This window comes from Cornus florida, unplaced genomic scaffold (genome assembly GCF_030987335.1).
Source record: "Cornus florida cultivar Cherokee Brave unplaced genomic scaffold, ASM3098733v1 CherokeeBrave_3.0.0_Hap2_Chr01, whole genome shotgun sequence".
In the NCBI taxonomy this organism is placed as follows: domain Eukaryota; kingdom Viridiplantae; phylum Streptophyta; class Magnoliopsida; order Cornales; family Cornaceae; genus Cornus; species Cornus florida.
This window is the reverse complement of record NW_026775571.1, coordinates 116,827,208-116,853,767: the sequence shown is the minus strand read 5'-3', so window position 1 is coordinate 116,853,767 and position 26,560 is coordinate 116,827,208. Positions and strand designations below refer to the sequence as shown.

Below are 26,560 nucleotides of genomic sequence, written 5' to 3'. Positions count from 1 at the left end.
ATTAAGAAAAAATTATGAAGTGTTATTTTAAATATAAATAATTATATTATTAAATTTAATTAATAATCCATCATTTAATTATTTCTTTGTTAAAAATAGACATAATGAAATATAAACCCATTTACACACACATCTCCTCCCCCAGTCGAACACCACGTCAGCTCAAAAAATGGGACCGCCTATAATTAATCACGTCATCGTATTGTTTTATTGTATTTTCTCTTTTACTTAATCTTTAATAGTAATTAATTTTTCTCTGAAATTAATTAATTTTTTTTTTGGGTTAAATTTCTCTGAAATTAGTTGCTATTAATAATTATACTTTTCTTCATTGTTCTAATCGGAGTGTAAGTGTAACTCAACCCGCTCACCTCTCTCTCTCAATAACATCTGGATGTCTGCTAACCCTCTGTTGTCAATCGTCGACTCTCTCTCCGACTTCCGTTGACGACTCTCCGGCGAGATCTCTGATCAGGTAAGTCTCAGCATCTCTACTACACCGCTGGTTGACAATCATTCGATGCGAATTTGACCTTCTCAGTCTTTGATTCACCACTGTCACATAAGTTCATTAATTTCCTCTCAAGCGTTGATGTTTAGTTGGATTTGATATTGCTTCCATGGTCAATTGGCTCAATCCTCGTTGATGCTATCATGATTCACATCAAAATTGGTTTGACTGTTTAGGTATATAGATTTTTTGCTTTATCAACAGTGAGATGTTTTGAATTGCATGTTCTTTTAGGTTAGGTTAACTCAGTGAAGTAAAACCATTGGAAGGAGATCGAGCGTGAGATATGAGAGCCATGGGGACTGAAAATCCTCAACGTCCCAATTTTTCTCCACGATCTGCTGCTTCCCCCTTTGCTCCTCCTCCTCCTCCACCTCAGAGTGCGACGCCGTTTTTGTCATCTGGCCCTGTGGCTGGCTCAGAGGCCTCTGTTTTTAGACCTACTCCACCAAATGCTCCACGGACTGCTGTACCTTTCTCTTCATCTGGGCCTGTGGTTGGATCAGATGCCTCTGGTTTCCGACCTGCACCACCGGGAAGGTCTAATGATCCATCTATGCCGCCTCCACCGTCATCGTATGCCCCACCTTCAGGAGGACCTTACCAGCGTTTCCCAACACCACAGTTTCCGTCAACGGGCCAAGTACCCCCTCCACGCAGTTCACCCATGGGGCAAGCATTTTCATCGACAATTAGACCTCCGGGGGGTTATGTTTCTTCCCCACAAGTTAATTTTAATCAACAGCCTCAGATGCCACTGGTGCCAATGGGATCTCCACCTCAAAGCATGAGCTCCATGCCGTCAACCATGAATGCTCCTCGCCAGTCGTTAGGGCCACCCTCGCAGCCATCTTCACCCCCAACAGGGTCGGCTTATCCTGCTGCCAATGCCAAATTTCAGCCAGCTTTTCCTGGGTATCCCAGTAAGCAGTCTAATGCAGTTACACAAGCTCCACCTATACAGTCTGCTGCCTTTCCTGCTCATCAAGGAGGTTATGTTCCACCCTCACTGGCACCACCTGGTCCTTTTCTTGCCAATCAAGGTGGTTATGCTCCCCCAGCTCCGTTAGGCATGTATTCAAGGGAACATATGCAGCATCCAGGCTCTGGACCTCCTATGGGATCTATGCAGGGATTGATAGAAGACTTCAGCTCTCTCTCTGTTGGCTCTATTCCAGGATCAATTGATCCTGGACTTGATTCTAAATCTCTGCCGAGGCCATTGGATGGTGATGCAGTGCCAAAGTCCTTTGCTGAAATGTACCCCATGAATTGCAGTTCTAGATTTCTAAGGCTTACTACTAGTGCCATACCAAATGCTCAGTCATTGGTTTCAAGGTGGCATTTACCACTTGGAGCAGTTGTTTGCCCTCTCGCAGAAGCTCCTGAAGGGGTGAGTATTACACACTCATAACAATTGCAGTTTATTGATGTTCCGCTTGGTTCAATTATAATCTGTGCATATCTTTAACTTTCAAACTGTTTCATTCAGGAGGAAGTTCCAATAGTAAATTTTGCCACAACTGGCATTATTCGTTGTAGAAGATGTCGCACATATGTGAATCCCTATGTGACCTTCACAGATGGTGGAAGAAAGTGGCGTTGCAACATCTGTGCTTTGCTTAATGACGGTAAATTAACAACTAACTTGTTTACTTAATCACTGCACATTTACAATCAATCCGTAAACACAGCAATATGATTTATTATTTGGAAGTGCTGGGGCTTTATAGAAGCAAGATTTTTGAACATTGAATTCTGTCATGAACATTTTTGGGTTCTTCAGAAAGTAGCGGAGGGTGCCTTGTTTAATACCTTTTTTTTTTTTTTTTTGTACATTCATTTGTAATTTCTGTGTGTCACCAATCACATAAGGAATATAATGAATGTTTTGGGACCTCCTTTAAATTTTTTTTTGTAATGTATACTTGTCATTCCATCCACATGCCTATTGTGCACATACACTTCCACATCATATTTCAGTTTCATCTGCAATAAGGATATTAATACCACACAATTTTAATCTAGATGCTAACAATCCAAGTTTTACCCTTAAGGTTAACCTACGTTGGTTTACATCCAATCTACCTAACACTTGTCTTCAACAAGTCTAGTAGCTGTGGATCACTGAATTTGTCTTTATGTGATTTGCCCTTATTGTAGTGAATTAGTGCTCCTTTGTTGACTCATGCTCTTTCACTGGCCGTAGGCCGTCACAACTCTTACAAAGTTAAGGTTCTTACTGGAATGAGGTAGATCATTGCTCCCTCTATGCAGTTTTTCCATAATTCGATCCTTCATGTGTTATAGAGAGCGATTCATTGTCATTCCAAATCCAACTTGATTTTTTTGATCTTTAATCTATTATAAGTTCTGAACTATCAAAACTCATTATTTTTAAGTTCAAATACTTATTACATAGGTTCAGGGAAGTCCATCTAACTAATAATTTATCCAAATTCCAATCTAAACGCTATGTTCGCTAAGGTCTCTCTGACCTTTACTTAATGTATGCTTCAAGTCTGATGAAGTATTTAAGTCAATTTCCTGTTCGAATCCTTTCCTTTCCAATCTTCTCTTAATCAATGCTCTTTCATGGTAATCTGGCTCATATGGGACACGCAGTGACATTTTGTTCAACATCAAAACCATTTTTGAACAGAGTTTTGCCAACACATAAGACTCAAATCCTAACACGTGGCATGCGATTCGTTCTGATATTTGATATGCTTTGAATTTTCTCCAGGTTTTGTGAATTTAATGATGCTTGGGGATGGTTGTAGAAAAATATGCTCCCTCTTTCTCTTTTACTGTAAACCCAATTTTTGTGTTAATATGACTATATAAGAACAGTTTTATATAATTGAATCTGATCCTGTTTTGTTATTATTATTATTTTTTCTCATGATGGAACTTCCCATCTCTTTCCCTCAAGAAGCTGTAATAGTTACAGAACAATACCAGCTTATTGAACTGTCTTGTCCCTTATTTTCTTGCCTGTTCTGATGGACTTTTCTATTTTAGTCATCCATATTGTATATTGTGATTTTTGAACCATCAAAAAGTTCTTTTACTCATTAGTTTTTTAACTCTTAATACTAGCTATTAAACTCCCCAAAACTACTTGTTTTTTGATTGGCCGGTTTATGTGTGCTGGACCAGTTTGCTTCAGTAGAAAGAACAAAAAAAAAAGAAAAAAAAAAGAAAAGAAAAGTTGTTTGATCAAGAGACATTTGGTATGGCTATGTTTCTCATTTCTGTTTTGGAAAAAGTAGGTGTTCCATGCATTGCAACTTATTTCATGGTTAAAATGACTTAAGGATTGTTGGCCTGCTGTATACAGTTACAGCAGATTGCAGTGCATCATTTACATTGATTTCTCCTCTATTTTTTATGGTTTGGCTCTCTCCCTCTGTGTGTGTGGATGGGCGTCATTTTTGTTGTTATTGTAGATGGGTGATATCTGCAATACGACCTCGAATCACACTGCTTCACCTGCTGCTCGGTCAATTCTGTTTTCTGAAACAATATTTTTTTGCAATTGCAACTTCTTAAGGGTGGTAGAAATTGAATGACTCTCACAGTAGGTATATTCATTCTATATATTTTTCGAGGCATACATGCTGATCTATTTCAACTATCGTGTCCAGTTCCGGGTGATTATTTTGCCCATTTGGATGCCACTGGCCGAAGAATTGATTTGGATCAACGGCCAGAGCTTACCAAGGGCAGTGTTGAGTTTATTGCTCCAGCTGAATACATGGTGCGGCCTCCAATGCCACCTCTATATTTTTTCCTCATTGACGTTTCAGTATCTGCTGCTAGAAGTGGAATGCTTGAGGTAAGCGCTTTTAACTAGCAAGGGTGGATTTATAGCAATTCATCTTGCATTGTACCATCCTCAGGCGTGTATTAATCTGAAACTTGGTTGTTACACAGCCTTAAAGTTCTGAAATACCGTACACAGTTGCCTTTGACATATTTTTTAATTGGTGAACAAAATTATTTTTGCACATATTTTTTATTTGGTGAACAAAATTATTTTTGCATAGGAATGCAATGCTAAGTCCATTTTTCATTATCTGCCAGATAGAATAATGAAATTGATTTGTGGATGTATGAAATTTGTAATTAGGGATCACAATTGTAATTTGTTTAGAAATGCTTTTTGTACGAATCATAGTGTTTATACTTACCAGAATGGTACATTTGTGCTATGCACTGTCGCTGTTAGTTGTATCTCCCGACTCTCCCAAAGAAGGAGGTGCAGGGTTCAAAGTGCTAGCTGGGTCACGCGTATTTGTCTTGTTTTAAAAGATTAATAAGTAAAGATGTCATATACATGGATAAGGTTTACTACTAACTAACAAAAAAGAAAGATAATGTTTACTACTACCTCATCAAAGTTGGTGTCATGTAGTTGTGGACTTCCTTCTTAAGGTGAGATCGTCAGTTATTATTTTTCATTGTCTTTTAGTTGATCAAGACTTGAATGATAGTTGTGCTTGCATGTGATCTTTGGCATGGCTTATTTTCTTTGTTAATTGGAATAGGGCACGTGTTGTGTCGGATTTATTAAATACCCAAACATAAGAACACTGGGATGCAGCTAAAAATTGATAATTTTTTTAAAAATATTATTCGAATAAAATAGTGTTTTTATATAGTGTGTTTAGTATGGACATTTATTTTGTGCAAAACTCAAAGACGAGGTTGTTAATGTAGTGAACATGAATTATTGGATATGCATGCTAGATGCAAGTCCAACCGGACATCTCGGATACATATCCACCTGTTTTATGTCATAGTCTCGTGTTTGACACGAATTATTTACACACTTAGGAGAGTTCGTGTAAGTTCTCTTGAATCTATGTTCACCTTCATTGTTATTTTGCAGGTTGTTGCTCAAACAATTAAGTCTTGTTTGGATAGATTGCCTGGCTTCCCCAGAACACAGATTGGTTTCATAACTTTTGACAGCACAATACATTTTTATAATATGAAGGCAAGTGAATTGTGTTACAACTGATTATGTGGCACACCTCAAGTTCCCCTGCTATAGCATTAATCCTTGTTGAATAATTTGTGTGTTTTTCTTCTGCCAGTCAACTTTGACGCAGCCCCAAATGATGGTGGTGGCGGATCTGGATGATACATTTATTCCGTTGCCAGATGATCTGCTTGTCAACTTGTCAGAATCAAGAAATGTGGTGGATGCATTCCTAGATAGCTTGCCATCCATGTTTCAGGACAATTTGAATGTGGAATCCGCTTTTGGTCCAGCTCTTAGAGCTGCATTCATGGTTATGGTGTGTTAGTTTCTTTATATAAGCACCTTTTAAACTTTGACTTGTGACCATTGTTGAGTTATTTCTTAATTTTTAAGTAGTCTTTCCTGTTCTAATTAATTGGTTTTTAATTTACTTATTTCTTTTTCAAGGTAGTTTTTTGGCGTATTGACTTTTAGACCTAACACTACTACTCCCCCCCCCCCCCCCCCCTTCGCAGAACCAACTTGGCGGTAAATTGTTGATTTTCCAGAATACACTGCCATCGCTTGGTGTTGGGCGCCTAAGGCTGCGTGGAGATGACCATCGTGCTTATGGAACAGATAAAGAGCAGGCATTAAGAATACCAGAAGATCCATTTTATAAACAGATGGCTGCTGATTTTACCAAGTATCAGATAACGGTGAATGCATATGCATTCAGTGACAAGTACACTGATATAGCCTCCCTAGGTATGTGACTATGGTTTTATGCTTGGTCATGTTTCACATCAAGTAGATCAACGCTGAGACCAAAATTGAAATATAAGAACCTTTTATTGACACTTTGTAACTTATTTGAGTGTGTAATGAATTTTTTCGCCTTTTATGCCTGCTGCTATGACTAATTATTTTGTGTTATTCCTTGTGTTCATTATAAATTTTTGGACTTCTGAGGTAGTTTCATGTCCGATGCTTCGCGGTCATCTGATTCACCATATGTAGAGGACCTGAGCTTGGAAGCAACACGTGGCCAAGTAATCTTGGAACCAAGTGTCAAGACTTGGGCCTTCATCACTAGACCTATTTAATGTGGAAAAATTATATAACTAAGCCCAAAAACAAAGCCATGCAGGACCATTCTACTGCCAAATAAATTTACCAAAATACCCGAGATTAATGTAAAAAGAAAAATATAAAACAACAATTGAAGTTAAATATAATAAAATGTCTTTGGCAAGGTATATATCATAATCTTGCTGAATAACCAAATAGCCATGCTTTTCGCTTGTCTTCTATAATATTTAAATCTTCACAGCGTGTTCTTTAGCACCAGTTTGCAATTTCCCCATAAATTTCTATAAAGCTTCCAACTTCTTGGGCTATAGAAGTTTTGAATCACTGAGTTTATATTCTCTCATTCTAGCTTTTAATTATAATACACTTGATATTTATGTACATGTGACAATCACATTCCCAACTTTGATTTTTCTATATAGGAACTTTGGTAAAATATACTGGTGGTCAGGCATATTACTATCCAAGTTTCCAATCAACCATTCACAAAGAGAGGTTGAGTCATGAATTAGCCAGAGATCTTACAAGAGAAACTGCTTGGGAAGCTGTCATGCGCATAAGATGTGGAAAAGGTCATCTCTCTTGATACCAAAAAAACTGCTAGTCTCAAGTCGTTTGCTTATATTTTCCGTTCAACTTCCTAGTTAAGTTTCTTGGTTAATCATATGGATACTGAAAGCTGATTTCATTTTCCGCTAGGTGTTCGCTTCACAACTTATCATGGGCACTTTATGCTAAGATCCACAGATTTATTGGCACTTCCAGCTGTAGATTGTGACAAAGCTTACGCGATGCAGTTATGTCTTGAAGAAACATTACTGACAACTCAGACTGTATATTTCCAAGTTGCATTATTGTATCCTTTAGTTAATGAAAATAGGATTCAAGCATACCTGCCGACTCTGCTCTTGCGCGTGTGGATGTCACTGGCAAAACAATTTTCCCTTTTATTTTCAAATTTTCTTTCCATTCTAAAATATATTTTTATATATAAAAAAAGAACTTGATTATAATCTCGTGTTATTTTGTGCTTCTGAATCATCTGCTCGTGTCTAGTTGGTCTCTAACCCCCTCCCCCTCTGAAATACATTGTTCTCCTCTCTTCAGAGCTGACAAATTTTGACTCAAATGGCTTTGTAGGGCCCTATCTCTGATACTTTGGGGTGACCATATCTATTAGGTAATTGAGTGTGAAAAATCCTATCTTGGAGTCATTTCTCATAATCGATATCTCACAAAGGATATATTCTTTTCAAGGCTCTTTCCCAGTTACTCTGCTGTTCTAGATTGTGTGCTTTATTTGTATTTTTTCCTGCTGGATATATGCACTAGCTATTAATGTTGGATCCCAGGCTCCCAGTGCAATTTTATTGGAGTGGGGCAGTTTACAAATGTCTAAAATTTCTTAACCATCAAAAGATATACTTCATCTTCTGGAGAAAGGCGTATTAGAGTACATACAGCAGCAGCACCGGTAGTTACAGATCTGGGAGAGATGTACCGCCAGGCTGATGCTGGTGCCATTGTTTCTTTGTTATCCAGGCTAGGTACAATAAAACTTCCTTCCCTCCCACCCTCAACCTGGTTGATTGTTTTGCAATATGTAACTGTGAAACTTAGATTTAGGTGGGTTGTTATTTTTCTTATTACGAAGTGAATTAAACTGCAGCAATCGAGAAATCTCTGTCCTACAAACTGGAAGATGCTCGAAATTCTGTTCTTCAAAGGATCGTCAAAGCCTTAAGAGAATATCGAAATCTCTATGCTGTGCAACATCGTTTGGGAGGCCGGATGATCTACCCTGAATCATTGAAGTTTTTGCCTTTGTATGGTTTAGCTCTCTGTAAATCAACACCCCTTCGCGGTGGATATGCTGATGTTCAGCTTGATGAACGATGTGCATCAGGATACACCATGATGACTCTACCTGTTAAAAAATTGTTGAAGCTTCTATATCCTAATTTGATTAGGGTTGATGAGTATCTATTAAAGGTATATACATATATATTTTTCATTCGACTTTTCTTCAATAATGTGGTTAATTTTTCAAATATGTAAAGTCACATCTGCATATCTTATATGCAGGCATCTCCTCAAGCTGATGAATTTGTCAACACTTGGAAAAGGCTACCACTTACTGCAGAAAGCTTAGACTCCAGAGGACTTTATATTTACGATGATGGTTTTCGGTTTGTTATATGGTTTGGCAGAATGCTTTCACCCGATGTATCCATGAATCTACTTGGGGAAGACTTTGCAACAGACTATTCAAGGGTATAAGCTATAAATTTGAAACTATTAAATGCTTTGTGCACATTTTTATATGGCCATTTTAGGTTTTGATTTATTTAATAGGCATCAGGATGTTTATGTTCAACGCTGATAAGAAGCATCTGACATGAAACATGATTATGTCAAAACTGAAAGTATTCTGGTATAAGAGTAGGTGGTTGGGATGATGTATTGTTGTGGCCTCCTAATGTTGTTGTTGTGTTTTTTTTTTTTTTTTGAAATATTATATATGAAATATTGACATTTCAAAAAAAAAAAACATTAGGAGGAATGGCTAAAATTGTAGTGTCCTTGTAGACTGAGAACATGGTAGCTGCAACCATACCTTGACTATAAGTGGTCAAGCCTGTTCGTAATCTAATCAAATCGGTGTTAAAACAGTCGCTTTTTTGAAGTTACACAAAATTGTGAAGATACAGATGGATGATGTTTTGGTTAAATATGATATTAACCTCTATTTTGCTTCTGATATGCTAGAATAGTCATTAACTTTGTGATCTGCATTTGACATTACTTTTGGACATGGATGGAACTAAAATAAGGTCCCTTACTCGCATGATATTGTCAAAAATATTGGAATTTATAGAAGGTTGATTAAAGATAATTAACAATACGGAATTACCTGGTATGAACGAAAGAAAAATCTTATGAGTTCAGTTTGAGTCTGTCACCTTTATATAAAACCTTATTCGGCCAATTATGTAGTATATATGCAAGACCATACTGATTCTCATGGTTATATTAATACAAGAAAGTTTTATCAAAAGACTTGAATGCTCTGTGAAGATGAGCGTTCGAGAAATTATTTAGTTGAGTATATGCAAACCGTCAAACTTCACAAGGGGGAATTTTGATTTTAAATCTCTGGAGTTGCTAACACTTTACTGTTCAATTTCCTAAGACGTAATTCCTCGTGCACATGAAACTTTGAAAATGAAGTTTCCAGGAGTTTCAACTTTTGTTGCTTGAGTTGCACTCTTTTATCTCTTTCTTGCATGACTTGAGTCAAGGTCATTCAAGCGTTCTTTTTGCCGTAATAAAATTCATCCTATATTATATGCCATGGAGTTTTGGGCCGAGCATTTGCCTTGCGAGTTTACAATTTGAACCTATTCTCTTTTATTCGAGCGAATCCTTAATTTTAGAACAAGTTGCCAATTTCTTTGGGCTAGATGCTCTGCATTTAGGTCTAATGAAGCCTCAAGCATTCATCAAACTCAAAAATGGATATGATTGCATCATATTGGTCAATATTCCACCATGGTAAATGTTTTACAGAGAAAACGCTGAGCTTCATATTTATCTTTTTCTTAGTTATTTATGAGAATGGATGTTGCTGGACTAAGCAGTACAAGGTTCTGAATCTAATAAAGAACCGTTCCTTAACTTGTTTTGGTAGATTTGATTTTAACAATTATTTCCAATAAATTGGATGAAGAGTTTGAATGCTTCTGCATCTTGTAGGATTTCACTGAAAGAGTTTCGTTCCTCAGCATACCTGTTGCAAGCTTAAATATTCTGTTCTTTTTTTGGTTTAGCTGACTTTTTGTTACTCATTCTACTTTGTATTGGCATTACAAGTTTGGTTTGACAGTTAATCCTTGTTGGTAATTGACACTCTCTGATGCTGTATTCTTGTTTTGTTCTTGATAATCAGGTTAGCCTTTCTGAGCGTGATAATGAAATGTCAAGAAAGCTAATGGGGTTACTCAAGAAATTTAGGGAGAATGACCCTTCGTATTATCAGCTGTGTCATCTTGTAAGACAAGGTGAACAACCTAGAGAAGGTTTCTTTTTACTTGGAAATCTATTAGAGGACCAGGTTGGCGGTACAAATGGCTATGTTGATTGGGTTCTGCAAATACACCGACAAGTGCAGCAAAATGCATAATATACAGGTAACATTAGTTGTTTAGTGGTTTTTAGTTGATGTGAGATTTTGATTTTAATTCTGTTATGTCAAAATCAACAGTTCAGATAGAAATCCTCTTATGTTTGAAAGAATCGTTTGGGGCAGACTAAAGCTCTTAAAAACTAATACATCAAATGCAGTTTGGACATGTAACATAGAGATGCTCATATAGAAAATACTGAGGGATGGGGTAGGTTATTTCACCACCATCTGTCCGTTATACTATGACCAAAACTACTTAATGTTTAAGTTGCTATATTTGATTAATGTTTTATGTAAACTGTTTCATGGACCAGCAGGATATGTGTTTTTTTTCTCTTAAAATAAGCCCACTTGGAGTTCTATTCCTTTTGGCAAAGCCATGCATCATGCTTTGTACTTCCAGTCAAAAGGTGACACACCCTTATTCTGCTGTAACGGTGGAAAAAGAAGAGAAGTGTTGAAGAAGAAATGTATTTATTCATGAGAATTGGAAGTGCCTCAAAAAAATGAGGCGAAGTGTGTACATTTTCTTCCATTTGTTTGCCACATGATAGAATTAGGAAACTATGGTTGGTGAGGATGTTGTATAGGATGCTCTCGTTAAGAATATCCTCATTGCCACTAGCACTCTTTAATATTCCACAAATGAAGGCATATTTTAAGGCACCCGATAACTACTACATCTGTGATGTTTTCTACTTCATCGAGCACGTTACCCCTCACAACAATATCTAGGAAGGGAGCATTGTTAGGCTATGTAATGAACGTTTATTGAATACGGATGCTGGAACCATGATATTTCTTTTTCACTGGCTCAACTACTACTAAACGTCGCAATACCCTTGTTTTACCCCCCAAATGTTACGAGTTGTAAGTTTCAATGATTTTTAATGAATTTTGCTAAACTTATAAATTTATAATATAATTTAGCTTGGTAATTTAATATGGGTGATAGATTTGATAATGATTTTCTAAGTTGTCATTAAGAAATAATTTCTAAGTCTTACCTTGAACTACTTTCGGTTACAAATGCACTTTAATATGAAAAGTTAACAAAGTTAAAGCATGTGACATCATTGTCTCCTGTCATTTAAGTGCAAAATGACTGAGGACTGATCCATAAAAAATTAGACTGGGAAAATGATGTACTGATGTAATGCAACTCTAAGACGCTTGTCATTCTCATGAGCGGTAACCAACACAAGCGTAAGAAACCCAAGTGTTTTTTAAAATGCTTGTGCAACAGCTTACAGCAGGTTTGAGCTGTGATTTTTGTCTTATTTGGGATTGCTTTTGCTGTAATGTCACTATGGTCTTCCCTCTTGATTATAAGTTGTACATGATTTATAGAGGTGCCAAATTCTTTATCCTATTCTGTTGGGTAGTTTATGGGCTGTGTATTTGTTTCAAGTTCATTTCTAACGTGCATCTTTTTCTACCACGAGTTGTATAACTGGTAAAATGACCTTTACAACCTGCCATCATGAACTCCCAAGTGACTCAATCGCATTGAATACTGGTTTATCTCACATAATTGAATTTTGAGATGGTGAAATCAGTGTTTTCATAACCTTCAAATCTATTAAACAAAGAGCTTCAGCAAAAATTGGAAATAGAGTTTAATTGGTGATTTTCCTTGAAAGACTTTTATGGTCCTTCATCCGTCCCTAGTGAAGAATTCTAATCACTAATATTTTAAATTTTATTACCTTAGTGATGGATCAGCTTTATATTTGAGTTTTGTTATTTTGGATCGAGGTCAATTGCATTGACGTAATTCATTGTTGCTTCTTGGGTGGCGTATCTGAGTCCTAGCCGTTTATGAGAAAGCTATCCCAAACCTGTTACGACCTTAGCACTAATTCTTTTCTCCTTGATTTCAACAGTTCATGTTCCATCTTATAGAAATTTAGTCATGAAATACCTGAGTTCAGAGGAATTAGTCATCTGACATGCTGTGATATTTTTCTGTTTCAATATTTTTTTAATTCTGGCAGGGGGTTTATTATTGGCATGTTCCTGTTTTCTCCATCCAGGCGATCAAATGTTCCTACCGGAGTCGGAAATAATCGTGAATTCAGCTGCTGGTTCCCTTCAAATTATTTATGGCTGAGCTGATGAGACTGATCACCGGAATCAGATTCATGAATAGCATTTGTTGTTTCATTACCCGATTTAATAATTAGGGGTGGTGTACTTTTTTTTTTTTACTGATATATCTTGTGCCGCTATCATTATATTGGAAGAACATTTTTTTTTTTTTTTTTCTTTTTTTTTCTCACTTGTCCTCCACCATTTTATTAGTTGTGTTTCTTCCTGTTTTTCGAGTTTTCATCTTTATAGACGGTGCACCCAATTGCCAACTGTGTGGCTACTACACACGGTTTGGGTATTTAAATGCAATTTTGTTTCTCTTTTTGGGTAGTCTTGACTCGCATGAATTTTGAATATATGGTTTTATCTTTTTTAAACATTTGGCTAGTCATCTGTGCTGCCTAGAGCTGTTGTGTGTTTGAATGACATACAAGATAAATATGTTAGGAGCAGGATTTATGACGTTCCTTATTTTCGTTGGAATTTTTATTATATCTTTGCATATGGATTGGTAGCAAAAATTGTATGAAACAAGAATCTACAATTTGTCTTATTGGGGCTAGATTTGATTTTCTAGTTTACGTGGCAAATCAAATCAACGTTCAGTTCAAATTAGTTTTGCCCTAAATCAAGCTAATTCATCGACCATATAGCCAACTTAGGTGCAGAAATGAGAAAAGTAATACTAATCATTTTACAAAGTTAAGCAGGTGTGTTTACACTCCTTTTGTCTTCTTTATAACTTGGACAACCTCTTTTCCTCAAATGAGAGAAAAGAAGGCGGGACACTTTCACAACCTTATTCGATTTCGAACTGGTTGTCTGGAAGTCCGTTCTCTGCCCCCAAACTTGTATTTCCTCTCTTTATTCTCTGTCCCAAACTTGTATTTCATTCTTGGTTTCCATCATTTAAACACTCTCTTTCTTACAAAGTGGCTTTCCATGATTTAAAAACAAATATTTTTTTTTTAACTCTGTCCTTCCAAATTTCTCCCAATTCTTTTTTTTTCTTTTTTTTTTTTCTTCAATAAATTTTATTCACTATTCATTCTTTTCTTTCTAAATCACTCCATCCTAAGATCCTCTCTTACTCCGTGCACAATCCAAGAATGAGCACGGATCCTTACTGTAATAATACAACGAAAAAATGAGTTATTATAGATTTCAGTATCTCACAGTATTATGGTCCGTAGAATCGGTCGCGGTTACTGTGTAACGGACTTAGACAAAATGTAAATTTGTTTATACGAGTCGCGTATCGAACTGAATTACGTATGAACTAATATGTCGCGCATCGGACAATACAATACGGTGAATCACTGTAGATGCTCTAGTACATAGGAGGGGATTTTAGTACGCAGTAGTTTGAAAATATAAGGGGACTCATTCCAATCAAATCAATCTCCACCATTCAATCAGATCAAAATGTTCCCTACCAACGACAGAGTCGTTGTGTAGTGTAGGGGACCCCAACTTGCATAGGTTCCATCGCCCATCGGTCACATATACATCCTGCTAGTGGGGCCCTCATATTGAAGAAAAGCACCACCATAACTCGAAATACAGAACACCACCACTCACAGAAAACTCTTCACGAAACAAAGATGACTTGTAGAGTTCTCAGCACAGCCACTCCTCTCTATTATTGGGATTCCATTTCAGACTCTAAGCAATCTCGCAAGCTTCATCATACTCATTCATCATGTTCTCCAATGCTTCCAATTCGATGCTCATCTTCAAGCCCACACCTCTCTTTATCTGGTAAAACTTTCTTCTTTATTATATATAGTATATATGTTCTCATCATATTGAAATACTATAACACATCCTCGTGTAGAATTTCAACCGCCAAAAATGATGGTTTTATGAAACATTTGGTGTATTGAAATTTATTAGCGTACAATGCTTACATGCTGCAACTTTTTGTGAAATTACAAAAACCCAATTCATATTATCACTTGTATACACAAGGATCAATGATCAATGGATATTCCTTTTCTTGTAAGTTATTAATATGTACCGAAGCAGACGATTTTTTTAATTTTTATTTCTAATTTATGAAATGTATGCAAATTTTTATTTTTCAAGTGAAAGGGGAGATCGAAGGACTAAAAAAAAATAAAAATAAAAAATCACTGATTTTCTCTGAGAAACAGCAGAGAAAATGGGGGTGCTGAGAGAAGAGCTTATTGTAATATTTAGCCGCGATCCCGTGCCCTTGGGTTCTGGAAATTTTATAAATCTGATGCTTATGCACATACTTACTATACCCCCACAAACACACCAGAATCCATGTAACATAGACTGCGGAATTCTTCTTGGTTTCTTGATAACTAAGGTTGTGATGTGCTATATGGAGCCTTTGTAATTAACTTATGTGTTTAATGGTGTAGAATGGAATTCGTCATTATTTTGATTTTGGGGTTCTACTTACCAAAACCGTATATATATATATATATATATATATTTTTAGGGGTTCACTCAATGCTTTATAAATCAAAAGCACATTTACATAATAGAAATCAGATATTTAAGCTTGTTACTCGTTTGGAATTTGGATGTTCTAATCAAGTGAATTGCCTGTTTGTTGCTACATTCATTGGTGCACAAATCCTCATGCTAAATTCACCAGGCTGTAGACCTACATAGCTTGTAATGTAATATACGCAAGATGCAACATTCTTCTTTCTTTTCAGTGTAAAAAAAATACATTATTATTATTATTTTTTTTTTTGCAAATCAATTTTTGTACTTGTACTCAGATGATTTTGATTATGCATCTACAGAAGAGAAACTAGAAAATGAAACCTCAATGACTGGTGGGGCATATGATTTTGAAAAAGCAACAACTTCACTTACCAAGAAGTTGATTCCTTCACCAAAGAAGGTAACTCTTGTGCGGCATGGCCTTAGCTCTTGGAACAAAGAAAGTAGAATTCAGGTTTGCAACCTCAATTCCTTACTTATATTCTTTAAGATTTTGTTGGTAGGGCGCCCCACAGATGGGGTTGGCTGTGGTATTGGTCTTCATTCATTATTCCTTTGAAATGTTTACGTGCCCTTTTGTTCATCATATGTGGAGCCACTATACGTAATAAAATATATCTAGACTGTGTTTGGCGTGAAAGATGAAAAATTGGAAGGGAATAGGTACGAAGCACGGGAAGTCCTTCTACAGGGAAAGAGGGGTCTTTCCCTCCTTTTGGTTGTTCAAGCTAAAAGGAAAAGGAAAAAATGGTGGAAAGATGTGTTTTTTCCCCCTAGTATACCCTTGCACGTTAAAGGAAGAGTGTTGTTTGAAAGGCACATATAAGAACATAAAAGGGGGGAGCTCTTTTCTACTTTCCACTCACTTTCGGGGGGAAGGAGGATTGGTGGGCCTAAAGGAAGAGGCTGTCCTCCTATTTTCCTTTCTTTTCTCTTTTCCTTCCTACCAAAGTATATAAACTATTCTATCCACCACTGCCCCCTCCACCCACCCTTCTCTTTCACCAAATGAACCATGTATTTATCCATGCTCTCCCAATTATGAGTTGATATGGTCCTCATATTGAAAATTCTGGATCTAAATAAGTTTTGTATCTATATTGTAATTGTATACTTTGCCGTGAATTGCTAATTTTATTTCAGCTTCTCTACTTTGTAATACATTATAGGTTTTATGAAGGGTCTTTACTGAGCAGTAAAAAAATCTCATTTTCTAATCCAATGAGAGAAAAAATTCCTATCATTCATTGAAATGCATTATCTTTTGCCTTTAAAGTTGAAAAGAGAGATCATAATTATACAAAATTTATATTAAGTATAGTATGTATTATAGTATCAAGCAAATTAGCATCCAAATGTTGAAGAGTTGAATTATGTGGTTCAAGGTTTGAAAGGACAATTCATGCAAAAAATGCAAAATGATATGATGTATGACGGGTGGAATTTGCTGAACTGGTGAGAATAAAGTTCTGTTGAGAGAAAGTCTATGTTTTTTTTGGATTCGATGAGAATAGCCTGAGGAGATAATAATGTTGAACAAGAAATAGAAGTGCGTAGAGTCAATGCTGAGATTATAATTGGATTTAGCTGGTTTCCAAATCACCCCACATCGAGTGAAATTCTTCACAAATTCTGCTGTTGTTCTCTGCTTTCAACCTAATCTTTCTTTTTCTTTCTATGGTTTTTGATAACTGAAAGCTTCTTGTGAACCCCCCCTTTTTTTTATATTTGGGATTGAAAGCTTATTTTAAAACTGAAATTCCACCTTGGATATTTTCTTTATATTTTGACATTTCATAACTTCTATAGCTGCTAATCACAGTGTTTTATATTTAGGGAAGCTCAAATCTGTCCATCTTGACAGACATTGGAGTGCGGCAAGCAGAAAGGTGCAGAGATGCCTTAGCAGATATAAACTTTGATCAATGTTTCTCGAGTCCAATATCTCGTGCCAAGGTCTGAACAACACAGTTAAGTTGATATTCTAGGTACGCTAACTGTTCCATCAATTTCTCAATTGTGTGAATTTACTGCAGTCCACCGCTGAAGTTATGTGGCAAGGCAGGGAAACACCTATTGTATTTCTTGATTCACTGAAGGAGGCCAATCTGCTTTTTCTTCAAGGCATGAAAAATGGTGTGTTCTTGTGTTATAAATGTTTAGATATTTCCAAACCACAAAATTGTCCTAGTTGATAACAATTTGGCTTGATATATAGTGTATCTTTAACAAATTAATAGTCATTTTTATTCAAGTTTCAATTTCAAGCTGCCAGGTAGCTGTTTTCACTTAAAAAAATGAAACGGGAAATAAAAAGATTTGCTTAATTCACATCCTTAAAAAGATTTACATTTAGTATTTGGAGGCAGTGGATGCTAGGCAGAGATATCCGAAAGAGTACAAAATGTGGAGAGAAGATCCATCAAATTTTAGTGTGAATGGTGTTTACCCCGTTCGAGAACTATGGAAAGCGGCAAGTGAGGCTTGGAAGGAAATTTTGTTTACACCTGTAAGCCCTTTCTGCTGCTATACGTATTTTGGTTGATAATATTGTAGTCATTATGTGATGATGTTAGGATCTTTATTGATTCACCAACAATTTATATTATTTCATCAGGGAGAGAATTTTTTGGTTGTGACTCACAAGTCTATGTTGAGGGCACTGATCTGCACGGCTCTTGGATTAGGCCCAGAGAGGTAAGTATTGGCAGGCAATAGTTTAACCTTGGGTTCTTGTAAACAATATAATTAGCATCACTTGATCATGTTTCTGGTTGAATACTAAATTCTGATATTTGTATGAAGTCTTAAGGTTTTGTTGATAACCTGAGAACCACATGTACAGTCAGTCTCTCACATAATGTAGTCAAATCTTATCAAAAGAGAGTCTTTACCTTCCAATTCCTAGTCGTGACGATAATGGAATACTAAAGGTCGTATGAATATTATTTGCTTGCTAAAGCTTTACCTCTGTATTATCATTTTAACACATTTATTTCGAGTTCTTTTAGCAGTTGGACCTGACAATGTGTTTACTGGTTCAGGTTCCGCGCAATTGATGTGAACAATGGTGGAATATCTGTGTTTAACTTCAACGAGAGAGGAGAAGCAATGCTCCAATCCTTGAACATGACAGCTCACATGTACGCTGATCATATTTATCTTTATTGAAAGTTATCGACACAGTGCACTGGATGGTGAGAAAGAATCTTATCTTGTTTCCCAATACACAATGTAAACCTTATATAGAGACAACATTACACAGAAAAAATAGGTGCAAATTGGAAAATTAATCATGTTAGTTGAACATTTCTATCAAAACATGATTTGCCATTTTTGATGCTTATTGTTGTGCTTAAATTATTTTAGACAGTTTATACGTCATTAACTGCGTTCTTCTCTATATTGCTGGGTTTCGGTTCCCCTTCTTTTTAAAGTTGTAGTCAGAATTAAGACATCGTCAAGTTGCATTGGATCGAGTTCCGAATGAGACACGCACGAATCAACCTTGTTTCTCCTGTATTATGTTTTATGTCCATAAATTTGCATTGCAATCATATGAAGGCTTAGTTAGGTGGAAAGAAAACATTTTCTATTTATTAACACATCGATACTAGAGAAAAATGCACGTTTAACAGGTGAGCCACCGAAAGAGGGAGTACATGAAAACTAAACCAAAGTCAAAAGCATGCATCTACTTAAGTACTAAACCCATGTAAGAAACACATGTCAATGACAATTGATAAGACATACTGAACCTGAAGCTTTTATATGATTAGATACAAACAAATTATGGCCATTCATGTGTGACAATAAACATATTCACCCAATGTTTCTCACCCCATGTTTCTCACAATGTCTTTGCATTGCAACCAATAATGCAATATTTGTCAAATAAACATTAATGTCTGAGTAGGTTCAATGTGCAATCTAAAAAAATATAGCACTGAGCATCATCATCATCTCTCTGTGTGCGACTAAGAGACAGATAGGCATGTGTACATGTATATGTACTCTCTATCAAAATTGAAGTGAATGACGTTCTCTGCAGCAGTACATACCAAGTAGGTAGGTTCAATGTGCTGGCAAGTTTTGCCCTTTCTCAAGTTCTCTGGAAATGCACAACAAATTATGCAAGTGAGTCACATTTTCGAATGTTCGTATCTTATAAAGATCAACATAGGACTACAATGTATATCTATTAGCAACTCTTACTCGACACAATTTGACCAAAATTCTATCTTTTTTATTAGACAAATTGGTTACACTGAAACCAATGGATTGGGGACCAATTTTTAATTTCCATAATTCATATATGAGAAGTCTACTTAGAACAATTACAGAGTTCGGGACAAGATTTAAATTCTACCAAACATATATAAATATATATGGCATATACAAATAGAGAGAGAGAGTAGTACCTGAATCGTGGGCTTTGCCGAGGATGGAAACGAGGGGTTTGCCTTGGAATCAAGAGGAGGTACCGAGCTGGTATAATTCCGATCACCTGCCTTTGAAATCTCACGAATCCTTGGAGAGACAAAGAAGCCTATGCCCCGGCCACCGCCACTAGTGCAGTCCGGCGGCGACTAGGCCATGAACGGCCCATGAATTGGTGTCGTCGGAGGAAGAAGTAGAAGAAGAAGTCGGTCAGGTAGTCATGTTCTACTGGATTTTCGTTTTGTTGCTTGGAGTGTTGAAGAGACAGCTCCAACATACCTGAAAATCATCCAATAATCTGACGGGTACATACAGGATTGTCCAAAGAAACAAACCACAAAACTTTTGAGAGAGGAAGTAACGATGTATGTGAATGCAAGTGACCTTATATAGTTATTTCTCAAAACTATAAGGCCTCGTTTGGATTGAGGGAATTGGAGAGATTTGGAGAGAAAAGAAAGGGAAGAATAGAGTTTAGTGTGTTTGGGTGGAGGGAATTGAGAAGAAAAGAAATGATTGGGAAGGATTTGGAGGGATAGGCTATCCCTCCAAATCCCTTTAGCACAGTAAAAACAAATCCTCTCAAAGTTGAGAAGATTTGAGAGGATTTGAGGGGAAAGGATGACAAAGACAGAGTTCACCCTCCAAATCCCTTCAGCTGCCCTATTTCGTTCACTGCACTTTGCTCAAGTCAAGAAGAAATTCCAATTTTCTCTCTCCTCTTCACGCTCCTATCCACTCTCCAATCTCTGTACTACCTCCCTCTCTCTCTCTCTCTCTCTCTCTCTCCATATATATATATATATATATATATATGTATGCTATGCAAACATATCAATGATTTCGATGCTTTCAATTCAGTGTATTTGCTCTGCTTTTTTATTCAACCAGTGAATTTCATAGAATTGGTGTCTGGTGATTTTTCTTATGCTTCATCTTGTTGCCAGAAAATTATAGAATTGGATAGAAAAATAAAACCCAATCTTTCATATCTATCTATGCATCTAAGATCAAATCCTTTTTTGTTCAGTATCTAAAATCGTGAGTGCTCTAACAAGACTAAGTAATAGTTTTGTTGATGACGTTGCTAGATAAAGATCATGTTATAGCATCAAAAAAATCTGACTATAGCACTTAGGGGATAATAAGGTACATCAATGTATTGCATATCTTACGTGTAGACATTGATTTATAGTAAAATTGTCTATTAATAAAGAATGTACTAACTTTTAGTTGGTATTAATTATTTAGTATTATTTTAATTATCCAAAAAATAAAAATAAAAATAAAAAAACCCCCTAAAGTTTACGAAGAGATGAGAAAATGTGGTATAAAAATCTTATATACATATTTATTTATCTATCTTCGAAGTATGCTATCAAGTTATATGTATATTATCAAGTTACTTAATAAAAAAAAATAATAAAAAAAAAAAAACACACACACACACACAACAGTATGCTATCAAGTTATCTTGTTTTTCTAGTTATTATGAATTTTAGTTTCCAATAAAACTGAGGGAGAGAAAAAAAAAAAAACCAGTATGCTATCAAGTTATGAATGATTATTTATCAAAATATATAAAAGGGTAATACAGTAATTTCATTGTTATTCTTTCCTTTCTTTTCTGTCTTCCGTTTTATCCAAACAAGAATATTATGTTTTCCTTTCTTTTCTCTCCTATCTATCCAAACATTATAGCTATTATTTCCTTTCTTTTCTTTTCTCTTCTAATCATTTCTTTTCTTTTCTCTCCTCCGTATCCAAACGAAACCTAAATGACATGTTTAACTTCAAAATTATTATATTAAATTCTGTCAATTACATGGATATTATAGATTGTATGCACCGGTATGGGACGATGGCATACTAGGGATGGTTTAGCTCAAAACGCTAAGGCCTACCTTACTGTAATAAGGGAATGGATTTTAAAAATTGAATCCTACTTATATTTAAGTCAGATCAACTGAGTAAGTTGAGTGACTACCTGGATTAATTGTTATTTGTGGTTAAGTCAGATCAATTGAATAAGTTGAGTGACTAACTGGATTAGAAATCTTATGTCAAATCAATGAACAATTGAATGACATACTCTGGTTTTGGATGGATTATATATATAAATTTATGGTACCACGATATGAGCTTGAATCTCAAGATCATTGGTTAGGGAGCGTATATGCATTGGGATGCATAACTGGCAATGACGGTTGAGGTGTATCCTATTAGGTCTAGGTATTCATGCCCACCTCTGGTGCGTTCTGCATGTTGCATTCTATTCAGGTTGAGACCCCTTTGTAGTCCAGCGTGAGTCCCGTAGTGTGGATTTATATATATATATATATATATATGGACTAGATAGTTAAGAACTTGTTCGTGGGCCTGACCCACTATAATTTTTCAGGTATCGGACGGTTCCAGTCTTAGGGCTTGTTTGGGCTTAGCAGAGACGGTCATTCACTCTACCAACGACGTAGTATTTCATTCCATGTTTTAGATTTGGATTTTTATCTTCAGTTGTTTATTTTTAGTTGGGATTTTATTTAGGGGTCCACTAGATGGATTCTCGAGTTGTACTCTTGGAAGTTTTGGAAAGCTTGGTTATATTAATCTTTAACGTTTGAGGATTTTATATTTAGAATTCTTTCAGCTTTATTATTTATTTCTTAAGTCTTTTCGTATTCCTGCTTGTTTATATATTAATTTAGGTTTGGGCCTAATCAACCCATGTTTCAAAGTCGAGGGGTATCACAGTTGGTGTCAGAGCACTCTAGGTTCAAGTGTCTTTAGGGTATTTCGTATTAAGACTTCCTCGTAGCGTTTTATCTTGTTTAGAGCTTAAGTTTAGGATTCATTGTATTCCTTTACGATCTATTTATATCGTACTGATGTCTGTCTTTCTGTGTTAACAGCATGGTTAACACTAGAAAAGGATAGAACATGCAAGGAAATAGTCGACAAAAGAGAGCGGCACGTAGGCAGTAAGAACGCCTGCGGCGTTAGCAAATGGAGGAAGAGCAGCAAATGCCTGGGTTTCAGGATGATGATGGTCAGTTTCAGGAAGAGCAAGAGGAAGTTTAGCAGGTTTCGGATCAAGGAGATCTAGTGTATCCTGCTCATATCAATGACCTCATTGCTCAGGCTATAGAAGTTGGGGTAATAGCTGTACTTCGGAATCAATCACAAGTTCAGCAGGCACCGATACCAGCATCGGTTGTTCAGACAAATCCTTGGGAAAAGGTCAGGAGTTCTTTCACAGAGGGGAGCCCACCTGAGTTCACAAGCTCCACCGATGCGAAAGCAGCTCATCAGTGGAGAAGGATATTGAGCGACATCTTTGAATAGTTCAATACATGGAGGTTTAGAAACAGATGCTTGCTACATTTAAACTGGTCGGAGATGCACTACAGTGGTAGGAGTCAGTTACCACCACAGAGGAGAGGACTTCATTGACTTATGGTCAGTTCAGTGCTCACTTCAATGAGTAGTACTTTCTTTATGCAGTTAGGACAGTTATGAAGACTGAGTTCCTTAATCTGCAGTAGGGGAACATGACAGTGGCAGAGTATGAGTAGCAGTTCACGCATTTATCTATTTTTGTTCCAGATGAGGTGGATACAGAGGAAAAGAAATGTAATAGTTTTGTTAAGGGTTCAAAATCAAGTGCGCGCGCGCACGCGCGTGTATATATATATCATTTCATGTTTTTGTGTGTGTTTTATTTACATTTATGCGCGTGTTTATCATGAAAAAGACAGACCTGGCTTGCTCCACATTCACCAGTAAGACTTTCCTGCAATTACACTACTTGATTTGTGCCATCAACTAATTATGTACTATCACATTAAATAAAGAGCGACTTCCCAATGAGAGAAAATAATAAAAAAATATCCAATGAAAGCAGCTTAAGTGTCAATATACAAGGGGTAGTGTTACACGGTGCTGAATTGTAGAGTGTATTGCAGAGAGATTGATGATTTAAAAAAAATTAGAAAACAAATTGTAGATTAAAAAATTATAGATTAAAAAATATACTTAGATAAGTAAATTTTGTAGGGATAATAAATATCTAAATTATGGATGGTAATACATCTTAACCCTTCATTCAGAAGTAGAATGCTTATGTAAAGGGGAAGAATGAGGGTAGAGTTTACTAACACCAAGGGGAGTTTAGAGGTTAGAGTGTGAAAACTTGGATTCTTGAAATGTATTTTGAGTTGATTAGAAGTGTTAAACGAAGTGTCTAGTAAGGAAGGTTGTGGATACCTATATTTCGAGTCCACATGGCAAAACGCCACATCATTAACAATGGCCTACACAGCTCGGTCAAATGGTCAACGAGCTACGCCACATTAGTAGCGATGGGCTACATAACATGGTCAACGGTCAAAGTTACCACGGCATTAACATACTTCGAACAGAAGAACGAAGACCTGAGTTGGGAGTAGGACTCAAGATTTCCTGGGATCTGAGGAGGTTTTGGTTTAGTGGCTGAAGTTTAGGGTTCGCCGAGTGGACACTCGGCCTGACTTGCAGAGAGAGAAATACCATATTGACTCCCGAGCATTTAACTCCATCTTATTTAACGTTACTTTATAATTATTTGAGAAATTAATCTCTTTTATCATAAATTAATCTCTTTTAATTATTTTGTTAATAGACCTTGCGATATCATTGATGACATCACCCACCTCTCTTGGCCTATAAAAGGAAATAACCTAAGGCCAAGAAAAGGGCAGACACAAGGAGAAAAATTCATCTTAGACCGAGAGCTCTAAACTCTCTCTTTTGGAGATGGGTTGTCTTCACAACCCCTAAAAGATGGATGAAGGAGTCAATGGTGTTTTCTATATACACTGCCATCTCTCTCTCTCTCTCTTGTTTGTCTGGGCTTCCACCTCTCTCAATCCACCTCGGATTCCATCATATTGCAAGATTTACCTCACCATTTATTATTTTGTGATGATCAGGAACCCGCCTGAAAACCAGGTATCTACATTTGGCGACTCTGCTGGGGAGGTATTCTCGTGTAAATTGTGGGAAGAGTCCTTTGTGGATATGGAAAAACTCAAAAAGCCCTTTATTTATCTACTGGTTTGGGCTTCAGTCTTGCACCTGTTGCATTGAAAAAAGAAAGATTTCGCTACGTGAACTCACACTTCATACAGTGATTTCACTCCATCTCTTTCCTTAATTCAATATATATATATTTTTCTCTTACAAATATTGCTGATCTTACCTTGTTGCATGTGTTATTTTGCAAATTTTAATATCTTCATCTCTTGCATCTAACAACACTACTATCGCTGATTACATTCACCCAAATCACAATCATTTTCTATAGGGTGCCATATGCTGCTAACTCACAGTTAGGACTTACTGTGATAAAACACATCTCACGCCCCTTTATTCCCACTTTAATTTTTTCTTGTGCCATGCTTCTGTTATCTGACATTCATTGATGATTAATTAGAAAAAAATTAATGCCTAATCATGCTTTTAATATATATATATATATCAAATCAAAAATCAATCGATCCATCGTTTATTTAATGCATCTTTATTTTGCGGAGCTATTCTAGGAAACGGTCGATTTAATGCATTTTTCTGTGAAGTTATTACAGGAAACGGTCGATTTTTCTGTGAAGCTATTCCAGGAAACGGTCGATTTAATGCATCTTTACTTTGTGGAGCTATTCCAGGAAACTGTGATTTCATGCATCTTTACTTTGTGGAGCTATTCCAGGAAACACCAACGCCATATATTATAATTTTATACGCACAACCATACATATATATGCACACGTGTACATCGATTACAGACCCACACATGTCTACAGTGACCCTATCCATTAAAGGGATATCTCATTGAACTGTTATATTCTTTCACATTTTAAACTACTCGATGACCAAGTGTTGCTAAACGACGAAACTCTTCAATTTTATGCAGATGACCGGTGCTTCTCACAACCAGCCATGATGGCATATTCCTCTATCCTTCACTGGTGCTTCACCAAATATCAATGTCATAATCCCATTGTGTTGCATACCCAAAAATCAACACTGTTCATGATGTAATCAAAGTATTACACAGATAAATTTGCAACGCAAACACATTTTTTAGATGGGTTCTTCCGGCGACAACCCATAGCTCCCATTACCGTTTGGATTGACGACCCGCCAGTCGATTTCATTCAATTAGTTTAATCGACGAGCCAGTCGATTTCCTGGAACCGTTAACAATGCCGGTCGATTTTCGACAAGGCAACCGTTGTTTCTTCCACCAGCTTGTCGATACCAACCCATCGATACGGGACATACCTGACTTGTCCATTTTTTCATTACTCCGCCTCAGCAACTCCGCCCATTAAGACCCGTCGATTTCGACTCGTTTTCAAATTTTTTTGTGACAAAACCAACTTGTCGATCTCCAGTAATCGACGACCTTCCTTTTTGGGACCTTTTTATCGACAAAGCTTTGTCGATTTCATGTAACCCGTCGATTTCATACCATCGACTTCATGCAACTCGTCCCGTCGATTTCATACAGTCGACTTCCTGCAACTGTCAACGACGAAGCCCGTCGATTGCATGTAACTTCCCTAAACGTTGGCCCTCATTTCATGCAATCGTTTTAATTGACGCAGCCCATCAATTTATCGCAAACCGTCTGTCGACGCCAGTCGATTTCGTGCGACGATGCACGTCGATTTCGTGACAGATCCTGCCGATCTCAAACCTCTTTTTTGTCTACAAACCCTTGATTTTAGGCTACCTACCT

General features: G+C 36.6%; 2 protein-coding genes across 3 annotated transcripts; both read left to right on the top strand.

Annotated features, from left to right (window-relative positions):
* Nucleotides 1-325: 325 nt before the first annotated feature.
* Nucleotides 326-13,234, top strand: LOC132316476 (protein transport protein SEC24 A). Of its 2 annotated transcripts, none has more exons than XM_059814956.1 (14): nucleotides 326-475; nucleotides 746-1,904; nucleotides 2,004-2,142; nucleotides 4,162-4,352; nucleotides 5,409-5,516; nucleotides 5,617-5,820; nucleotides 6,020-6,251; nucleotides 6,998-7,147; nucleotides 7,275-7,431; nucleotides 7,995-8,122; nucleotides 8,245-8,567; nucleotides 8,661-8,849; nucleotides 10,525-10,765; nucleotides 12,798-13,234. In XM_059814956.1, the coding sequence occupies exons 2-13, from the start codon at nucleotides 798-800 to the stop codon at nucleotides 10,756-10,758; spliced, it is 3,162 nt and encodes a 1,053-aa protein (XP_059670939.1). In that variant the 5' UTR covers nucleotides 326-475; nucleotides 746-797; the 3' UTR covers nucleotides 10,759-10,765; nucleotides 12,798-13,234. The 2 variants fall into 2 exon arrangements, with proteins under 2 accessions (XP_059670939.1, XP_059670933.1); XM_059814950.1 differs by having other exon boundaries at nucleotides 327-475; nucleotides 12,759-13,234.
* A 1,176-nt stretch (nucleotides 13,235-14,410) lies between these two features.
* LOC132316468 (probable 2-carboxy-D-arabinitol-1-phosphatase) lies at nucleotides 14,411-18,745 on the top strand. The gene is made up of 7 exons (XM_059814943.1): nucleotides 14,411-14,616; nucleotides 15,642-15,796; nucleotides 17,179-17,298; nucleotides 17,379-17,478; nucleotides 17,712-17,851; nucleotides 17,960-18,039; nucleotides 18,387-18,745. Exons 1-7 carry the CDS (start codon nucleotides 14,460-14,462, stop codon nucleotides 18,511-18,513), a joined length of 879 nt encoding a protein of 292 aa, XP_059670926.1. The 5' UTR covers nucleotides 14,411-14,459; the 3' UTR covers nucleotides 18,514-18,745.
* Nucleotides 18,746-26,560: the final 7,815 nt, after the last annotated feature.

Excerpts from the sequence above, each read along its gene's own strand:
- LOC132316468 (XM_059814943.1), top strand. The coding sequence starts at position 14,460 with ATGACTTGTAGAGTTCTCAGCACAGCCACTCCTCTCTATTATTGGGAT. Across the intron at positions 14,617-15,641 it reads CCCACACCTCTCTTTATCTG|AAGAGAAACTAGAAAATGAA; the intron begins GTAAAACTTTCT and ends ATGCATCTACAG. Across the intron at positions 17,299-17,378 it reads GTCCAATATCTCGTGCCAAG|TCCACCGCTGAAGTTATGTG; the intron begins GTCTGAACAACA and ends AATTTACTGCAG.
- LOC132316476 (XM_059814956.1), top strand. The coding sequence starts at position 798 with ATGAGAGCCATGGGGACTGAAAATCCTCAACGTCCCAATTTTTCTCCA. Across the intron at positions 5,821-6,019 it reads GAGCTGCATTCATGGTTATG|AACCAACTTGGCGGTAAATT; the intron begins GTGTGTTAGTTT and ends CCCCCTTCGCAG. Across the intron at positions 8,850-10,524 it reads TTGCAACAGACTATTCAAGG|GTTAGCCTTTCTGAGCGTGA; the intron begins GTATAAGCTATA and ends CTTGATAATCAG.